The sequence below is a fragment of the Carassius carassius genome, chromosome 34 (genome assembly GCF_963082965.1).
Source record: "Carassius carassius chromosome 34, fCarCar2.1, whole genome shotgun sequence".
Lineage (NCBI taxonomy): Eukaryota > Metazoa > Chordata > Actinopteri > Cypriniformes > Cyprinidae > Carassius > Carassius carassius.
The window spans coordinates 9,558,569-9,568,466 of record NC_081788.1 but is presented as its reverse complement, the minus strand read 5'-3'; the positions used below and the strand labels follow the sequence as shown (position 1 = coordinate 9,568,466).

Sequence of the window (9,898 nt, the reverse complement as noted above, 5' to 3'; positions counted from 1 at the left end):
TGACCAATAATTTAATTAAAATATCCAATTAATGTTTCATTTTTGGCCACCTTTTTGCGATAGAAATGCTACCCTCTATAATTTCTTCAACAAAAACATAAAAAACTAGTGCTTGGTTTTATTTAAGTAAAATATTCTTTTGTGTCATTTCTGAATTCTTGAGACTATAAAATCAATCAGACAACTGTATTAGTAAAATCATAGCCATAGGCTACTGTCTAGCTACCAGTCTATTTTGTAAATAATAAAATGTAATTAAAATTTAGTTATTTACTTTTATATTTTATTTAAGTTGTATTTTGACTCCTGTAGTAGTTATAGTAAATATTTTTTGTGCAAACAAAATCCCTTTGTAACTGAAGAACCCAAAACAAACATTAAGAAAAGTATCATATGATGCCTTTTAGTTTTGCTCCTGGATTGTTACTGCGCATTGTCATGTCTGGCTTTAAGAAATCATGCGGTCAGCAGATTTTAACATCCCTTAATTCTCTAAATGTATGTTTAGCTTAAATATTAGTATATAGTCAGTTACAAAAGTGCCTAGCATGAAGCTTATATGTATTTTTAAATAATTTTATTAAAGTTAAATTTTGTTGGGGAGAGGTCTTTTTTTCGACTGATGGCTGGTCGTTGAGATGGGGGGCCCCTGGTTACGGATTGACCGGCAAAGCCTTGCATATGGCGCAAAAGAGATTTTCTTTTCTGGCCAGACCACTGTTTGTAATAACAATGTAATCAGTTCATCAGGCAAATAAAAGGTTGAATCACTTTACTGATTATTCTTTTCTCGTTATTCTTTTAATAATTTTGCATACGCCTTATCCTAAGAAAATTACAAATGAGGAAGTTTTGAGGAATAAGTGATGTGATAATCTAATGCAAATAATGAATAGATTGTAGACAGTAGAGAATTATTAAGAAATGATCTTGTATTTTATTTCTGATTTAAACTAGGATAGTATAATAATGTAACAGAAATGTCTCGAAAGAATGACTGCAGGTTATTGCGATATTTTATTAAATCCAGTAAATTTACAGAAATATTGTCCTCTAACATCTCTAACATGACATCAGAAACTAGGAAACAAAGCACAAGGCCTATCAATTACTATTATTAAATGGGAAAATACTACAAGAGTGGCAAAACTGCAGTAAACAAATTCAAACAGAAAGAGCAAACTAAATCATTGAGACATATAAAATTGTTATTGTTTCAAAATGTAACCCTATAAAAAAGTTTGCGGTTCATATCTCACAATGGTGTGACGATTGCAGGAGCACCTTTAAACAATAGTCAGATGCTCTGACAGAAAGGCTGCTTGTGAGTCTGATAGAGATGCGTTGTTTAATGTGTTTGAGATGTGCTGTTTTCCTTAATGCATAACATACAGTAGGCATAATTTGTGGGTGGGACGGGTGGGACATGTCCTGACCACTTTTCGCTTGAGCCGATATTGTCCCTACCACTTTTTGAAAGTAATTGAAAAATCTTTTTTTTTTTTATTTCCTAAAAACTCAAGATTTAAAAAAAACGTCTCTCCTTTAATATCTGTAAAATGACTGTTTACATGTGAAATGCATATGCGTGTGCATTTTTTCCACTTCATTGTGGCTTCATCTGATAGACAAGTGTGTCCCCCGCTTCTAGGAAAAAAAATTCCTGAAAAGCCTCTATAAACAGAGTAAAAACAATATCCAATTTCATATTATTACAGCAGGTTTGAAGTTCACCTGACATGTGATATAGAGCAAACTGACTTTACTGACATAGCAGCGATTCATTGTTTGTCAATACAGACCAAAAACTTACATGCATAATAAAGAAGTACAAACAATTTTGCACTTCGGAAGAAAAAATGACCAGACATATTGTGAGTACTAATATAAATCTTATCAAGGTAAAGTGTAAAACTCTACAGGTAGTTAACTGAAAGCACTTAAGTAAGATGAGACGAAAAACTCATAACTTTGCCTCGGCTTCGGGGAATTCACTGAAGAAGGTGCTGCCATTGGAGTGTGGCAGTCCCGGCAATGCTTCCTCACTCCTGTAGCTGCTCTGGCTGCTCCCTTCTTCAGGCAATGTGGGGGTCTTCTGGAATGTTCCAGGTATTCCTGGCTCTGTAGACCCCATGAAACAGGGGCATCGAGTCCGAAGCCCTTTAAAAAGGAAGTTCATTTTTAGAAAGGGCAACCAAGGACAGCCAAAAAGGTTCTTGAAGGCAATACGAAACTCTGGGCTTCGACAGTAGATGATGGGGTTGAGGCAGGAGTTGATGTAGCCTAACCAGTTTAATAAACAAAAAATGTTCCTGTCCGGCACTTCTCGATTGAAGACATTGATGATGTTCGCCACAAAGAAAGGCAGCCAGCAGAGTGTGAAGACACCCATGATGATTAGTGTCTTGAGGGCTTCATGCTCCTTGACGATGGTTGTTCTCAATGGTAGACTTCGGGAACTTTCCCGCCTTGCCGTCGTTCCTCTGACATTTTTGCACATCGAAGGCAAGTTGCTGTTGTCCATCGACTGTACCTGATTTTCTATGCACTCATTTTGGAACCTCAAACGGTTTTTGTCGATTAGCTGTACCTGTCGTGTGGCAATGAGAAAGATGCGTGCATAGACAAAAATCATGATGAGTAGAGGGATGTAGAATGAAACCACTGATGAAAGTATAACAAATTGCACATTTGCTATAAAGTCACAACAATTGGGGTCCTTGTTACATTCTCTCAAGTTTGTATCATTGCCAATATCCAAACGCCAGTAATGATTCATAATGGGGACAAAGGAGATTAGGGATGAGACCAGCCACACAACACAAACAATAATTCGAGCCCTACACTTATTCAGGAGCACTTTGTGTTGCAGAGGCCGCGTGATTGAAATGTACCGATCCACTGCGATGATGCAAAGGCTCTCTATACTGGCAGTGACGCATAACATATTAACTGATGTCCATAACTCGCACAAAGTCTTGGTGAGTTGCCATTTCCCTGTTATGACAATTGTGGCACCAAGTGGCACCACCATCACCCCGATCATGAGGTCAGCGCATGCCAATGACATGATGAAGATATTCGTCGTGGTCTGCAGCTGGGAGGTGCACGCAATAACGATGATAACCAGAAGGTTACCCAAGACAATAATGGTGATGATGGTCACTATGATGACCAGCACCAAAGACTGCAACTCATGTTCTCCACCACCTCACCACCTCAGAGTGGTTGGGAGACTGCTAGTCACATCAGTTGGTAGAGTGATGTTCATCAGAATTTCCATGTTTCAGTATTCAGAGATCAAGGCATGCAATTTTTCAAACTGAATATCAGAAACAAGCAACAGCGAAGAGACATAGCTAGGTGCTGGAAATGTCTAAACCTGCGATACCATGGCAATATTGTATTCATTCTTTAATTTTAGACCACCTTATTTCCGAATCTTGAACAACAGCATCAGTTCTGTTTCACCTCTCCTTTAGGCAACCTGAAAGTCGTGCACAACCCGCAACTTGTACGTCCTGTAGAATTTTGAGCACGTTCCACACATCTGAACTGCAGATGTAGGAGGGAAATAAGTCCTGTTTATTCTGAGTTAAAACTGGTCCATGAAAGATGCTTGAAAGCTCTTGAAGCCACCAGAGAAAAGGCAGATAAGCAGCTGTCTTGTTGAAGTATTCAGGTTCAGTCAGCGTGTTGCCACCGTGTGTGTGGAGTGGACGAGTAGAGGTGCCTCTGCTGCCAAAAGCACAAAGGAGTAGTGAATCTGCCCACAGTCAACAGTGGTAAAATTCTCTCCCACTCTGACAATGCTTGCTCTCTCTCGCTGTTTTTCTCTCTCTCTGTTGGAGTTGAGCTTTCAACATGCTGTAGTTCCAGTCACATTTCACCTGAGGGGTGGAGTTGTAAAGAGTGTCTCACACAAACGCACCCCCTCTCTCTCTCGCTATCCACAGGAAGTACACAATCAGCAAACATTAAACACTTTTTATCTTGTCTGTCATGCATTACAAATAGACATATATGCAAAAATATATACACACACACAAAAATAAATATTAAAGGGAAGTTACTCAAGGTAACAACATCAAAACCATAAATGTACAGAAGTTATAAACAAAAAATGACTTGAAATTATTTCCACTTAAAAATTGCTAGTACATTTCACAAAAAAATACAAATAAATGGCAAATTACACATTGAATTAAATATGAAATTTTGAAGAAAGACTTGTTAATTGCTTTTTTATTTACAATCACAATTGCTGCTTCCGTCTATTTTTTCTTTAACAAGAATTGCATTTATTTAGAAGCAGAACATCATGAACAACACAGAACAACACAGAAGTATCTGTTATACAGTATATGAGTCACATTTAAAAACATGTGTCTGAAATGCAGTGGTTTTTAAAACTGTCCTGAAGTTGCACTATGTCTCCCTCATCTAACACACCTGATTCAACTTGTAGGCTCATTAGTGGAGACTATAAGACCTACGGTGCATTTCAAACATGATATTACGCCCTCCAAATGGCACTTCGGAGTGAAAACAATCATGGCCGCCATATTGAAGTGTCGTTCCAAACCGAAGTGCTCAAAACTGGCCACTTCAAAGGGACCTTCGGAATAAAGGATTTCAAAGGGTTCAACTGAAGTCAGAAAAGTTTGCAAAATGCATGTAAGATCTGCATCATGTTGAGCAGTGGCAGCGGCAGCTCTTAAAGTAATAGCAGCCAAAACATTTTAACAAAATCCTAATAACCAGCTGCTGTGGTGTCTGTTCAACAAAGAAAAAAGAGAAAATCAATAACGTTTGAAGCTTTAAAGGTCCCATTCTTTGTGATCCCATGTTTCAAACTTTAGTTAGTGTGTAATGTTGTTGTTAGAGTATAAATGATATCTGTAAAATTCTAAAGCTCAAAGTTCAATGCCAAGCAAGATATTTTATTTAACAGAATTCGCTGTACTTTAGTGATGTGTCGTTCGAGAACGAATCGTTCTTTTTAAAAGAATCTTTTAGGTGAACGAATCGTTCTCGTTCACGTAATCCACTGACTCATATTACTCGTTCACTGAAGTTCCTCCTTCCACAGCAGCGCGGCGCTATAAGCAGCGCATGCGCAGCTCAGTGAACCGGGTAACAACCATTTCATCCTGTCAAAGAATTACTCAACCTCGAGCCAATAGCCTTCGAGTATGAGATGTGACAGAGCATGTGATTTGTTGAATGTAGTGAACGAATACGCTCTTCAATGAACGAGTTTCATATGTGTCTGAACTAGATCTAGAGATCTTATCGTTCGTAAACGAAATGACTGAACTGGTACCCATGTCGTTCGTGCACGAGTTGAATGAACGGATACATGTCGTTCGTGAATGAAATGAACTGGTACATCGCTTATCTTGTTCGTGAACGAAATGAATGAGAGTAAACCGGGTTAGTCTGCCATTTAGCATGTCAATCTCGGAAAATGCAAAGCGCAGTTATAGGTACTGTGCACATACGCTTGTTTTGATATTTAGCAACTCAACGTTTAATCCCCGATTTATGAATGTGAATATATAATATACAAACTGTCTGACCAAACAATTAAAATGCTAATTAGGAAAGAAAACATTGTGCTTTGTTCATCTAAACGACTTAATTAGACTTTATATATTGAATGCGATTATACACACATTTTAATAAAGTCAGATCAGTTTTTGTAACAAGTGAATACGTTCATTGACTAAAGACATAACACATAATACACATAATGCCACCTGCGGGCATATTTTGTGTAATACGAAGAAATGATCACTGAAAGAATCAGTGAACGATTCTGAACGAATCATTTTGGTGAACGAACTGAAAATGAACAAATCTCTAGAACGAATCATAATTTCCACCACTACTGTACTTAGAGATCAATGTTTACAATTTATGTTTAACTTGGTTCCCGAAAGTTATAATCCACATGTAAAACTATGTGCAGCGCATTTTGCTGAGGACAGCTTGTCACAGTGGCTGGTCTGTGTTTCCCTGGGTGTCCACTAGTGGTCTCACTTCCCTATAGGCACCCCACTGCAGGCACTACATCTCACAAAGCATTGTCCCTTCATCACGGTTAATTGCACACCTGTTAATTGCACTCAGCTGTCTTCACTTTCATCGTCACCTGTCCATATATACCGGTCTGTTTTCTCTCTGTGACATGGAGTCCTTGCTTTCCGTCACATGGTTTTCTCGCGTTCCCTTGTGTTTTCTTGTTTTTCTTGTTTCTGGACTGATTCTATGGTTATGACCTCTTGCCTGATTTGGATATTGATTTTTGTATTACCCATTAAAACACTGCACTTGGATCTTTCGTCTCCTGAGTGAAATTGTTACACCGCTTCCTCAATTTCAATCAGTTTAATGCTGGATTCGCACAAATATTATTCTTGAAAGATGGAGCAGTTCCCTCTTTGTCTGGAGAAGGCGTTGTTTATGGACCTCCACCGGTAAGTGTATTTTCTTATTTAAGTTGGTGCGTTTAACAGTTTCTGTAACTTATTACACAAAGGGCAACGCTGTCTAGCTTTGTTAACTAGATGGTAGGCCGTGCAAAAAATCAAATGCGTTTTTTTTTTTTTTTTTTTTTTTTTTCATGTGCCTCTTGTCAGAAAAGGTGTTCTGTGATTAGACGTACATCTCCAGCACGTGCGTTCCGATCAGTATTGCCAGGTTTTCAAAACAAATCCTGCCCACTTGCTTCTCAAAACCAGTCCAAAGCTATCCCAATCCCATTTCCAGGAGGGCAGCGTGCGCTCAGCTGCTGTCGAATCACAACACAGGAAATGCTGGCACAATCAGAACTCGTTATGTATTTCTGAAGGAGGGACTTCATAGAACAAGGAAGTCATCCGCCCATTTTTATGACAGTGAAAACAGCGGTATACAGAAAGTAAACTGTACTTTGTTTTTTTACAAGCGAAACATGTTATTGCACACTGTAAACCCAATCAAAGCTTCAAAAAACATGCAAAACGGTACCTTTTAAGGATTGACACACACACACACACGCATACATACATGCATATATATATATATATATATTTTTTTTTTTTTTTTTTTTTTTTTTTTATTTAGTGTTTGATAACTTTATTAAATTTCTGTATATTTAATTTTCTGCTTGCTGAAGGTTACCTGTAGCTAAATATGACATTATAATGGGTTTATGTGAAGATTGTTTTTAAGATTGTTTCACTTAAATTAGTCTAATACATGTTAAAATTGATAGCTTTCAATTTTATTGTAATGTCCTAAAACACACTACACACACTACATGATGCCATTATTTAATGGTTTGTAGTGGTTTTTTAGTGGAAATCATTAGAATTTCTGTGATGGTTTCAGTTTTTTTTTTTTTTTTTTTTTTTTTTTGCTGTAATATTGTGAAATAATAGCGACTGTTTGTGGTAGGCCTATTTGGGAGAAAATCCATGGCCATTTTTCACTCCCAGTCCGTCTGTGCTGAAAGGCCTGTTCAGACTATATCTGTTCATAATCCTCTTCTTCTGTATGGTTCTGGTGTTACATGTTCAAAGAAGTCAGAAATGTTTTTGTATGTCAAGAATTCAGTCACAAGGCTATCTGAGGCTCTGTCAATCATGTTGTGCTCAGATTAGTTCGAGTCAAACTGATGGCTGATAATACATGTCTGCTTACTGTGAATTCCTTCTTAGTCGAAGTCTGGCTTTAATTAGAAGTTGTTTGTAACTTGCTTTCCATAGCTCCCACCCCCCAAAAATAAATGTTATGTTATAATTTGTATAATATAATTTATTTGTAAATTTATAATTTACTATATACAATAAAAATTATTATATATATATAACAGAACATTTGTTTAACGCACAGTAATTAACTGAGCTAATTAAACAAAGCACAAAACCAATTTTTGAGAGAACGACTGCAAAGACTTTCATATTACATCCCAACCTGTTGTGGAGTATCCTTCATGATCACATTCTGCTGTGTTTCGCGATATGAACAGGATACCAGCTCCCTTGGGGCCGTTGTTCAGCACTAAAAATAATAGATGCTTATCTGGCCTGCGACTCACGCCAACCCGGCCACAACCAGGAAGAACAATCAAGACAAATGCCTGGCATGCCATTCAGCTGCGAAAATCTGGGCAGAGTAGTCGCCAAGGTCTTTGTCATCAACTTTCTTCCCTCTTTTGTCTGTTTTCCTCCTTTGTCTTTCTGCCTGATATTATCTTATTTTGTTCACACCACTCAATACATTAGCGTGTGTCCCCGCTTGCAAACCCTTGTGAAAATAAAATTTTTTTTTTTTTTTTTTTTTTTTTTTCTCTTCTCTTTGAGGAGAGTATTTATTGTTGAAATAGTACACTTTAAAAGAATACACTTAGATGAAACTGAATGTTTTTTTTAGACATTTGACTGCATATTAACTGCAAGTAAATTAAAATGTAGTATAGTTTAAATGTATAAATGCAGTGTTTTTGACTCACTTAAATTCATCTTAATATGTGATACTATATATGTGATTTTTATTTTTAATTATTTGGCCTCTAATATGATTAATTTTACCTTTTGTAATATTTACAAATCGGCACACTTTATTTTCACAAGGGAAGTGTTGACTGACACTGTCTTAACTAGGTGTGAGGCTATGAAATGACACTTAAAGCTGCATGTTCCATATAAATCTGAAATATTTGTCCTTAACTGGGTGTGACTGCTCTAATTGGCTGTGCATAGCTGTGTTTTAAACATTAACTTCCGCTGCCTAGTCTTTTATTGCACTTGTTTAGTGTAGACAGACAAGTAGTTTGTCCCTAGAAAGTGGTTGCATCACGCATCTAGATAGAATAATCATGTTATATTTAATCCATGACAATAGAACATTGAACCATAACCGCTGGAAGTGATACCCTGGAAGTGATTCTACAAAATGTATTCATCTGACAAGAATAGTCATGATATAGACTGTCTTAACCAAACCATATGTTATATAACCTTTGTCAAAGAAATTGGCAGAGTACAGTCCAGTATTGAAAACAAGGCTCACGATTAGTTCTGGTCATACAGTGCTGGATATAGATGAACACGGATAACTTTTTTTTTTTTTTTTTTTTTTTTTTTTTATATAAAACTGCATTTCCTCTCTTTCCCCATAAAGAGTTGACCGTATTATTCTCTTTTCAGGTAACCTCTTGTGCTCTGAAGGGTGTGGAGAGCATCTTTGGTATATAACCATGCCTTGGTTTCAGGACGACCTTCAGGTCGTTAGGCCCGAATTCCAGGCAGTTAGGGCTTATTGAGAGTGCTTGTAGCAGAGCGGTCTTCAGTTCTGGGTGTGGGTGCCAAATCGTCCAACGTGCCTGAGAAAGGAGGCCCCGTCTCAGAGGAATGGACCACTGGGCCACCGTCAGCATCTGTGACAGGTCCGCTATCCAATGTCGGTTTTCCCAGAGTGGAGCCACAAGAAAAACTCTCCAACTCTAATCCCTGACCCAACTGAATACTTGGGGAATCAGAGGAATCTGAGGGCAACCATAAAGAAGGCCAATGGGCCAGTCCAGTTTGCTCAGTAGGTGCACTGCCCTCAGGGAACCCAGGTTGTTCTGGGCCCATTCCAGCAGTCGCAACGTTAGCCTGAAGAGTCATGTCGATGACAGCCTGCTTTTGTGATTTATGGCTCCTTTCGCCAGCAGATTTTCCTCTTCGGCACACAGAATGTGAACGTTCATGTTGTGTTCAGTGGTGACCACACACTCATCGTGCGAACTGCGAACTCCACTGCCCTGGAGAGAATGCAGATGACTTCATGTGGCTGGCCTCAGACGGCATCGAGGGGGCGGGGTTGATTTAGTTGATTATATATTGATTAGTAATATGCATTGCTA

At 38.0% G+C, this 9,898-nt stretch overlaps 1 protein-coding gene across 1 annotated transcript; it reads right to left on the bottom strand.

The window, feature by feature from the left end:
- Positions 1-1,004: 1,004 nt before the first annotated feature.
- On the bottom strand, positions 1,005-9,659 carry LOC132114827 (beta-4C adrenergic receptor-like). The gene is made up of 3 exons (XM_059523179.1): positions 9,374-9,659; positions 1,606-3,210; positions 1,005-1,538 (listed from the first exon to the last, which is right to left on the bottom strand). Exons 1-2 carry the CDS (start codon positions 9,657-9,659, stop codon positions 1,964-1,966), a joined length of 1,533 nt encoding a protein of 510 aa, XP_059379162.1. The 3' UTR covers positions 1,005-1,538; positions 1,606-1,963.
- Positions 9,660-9,898: the final 239 nt, after the last annotated feature.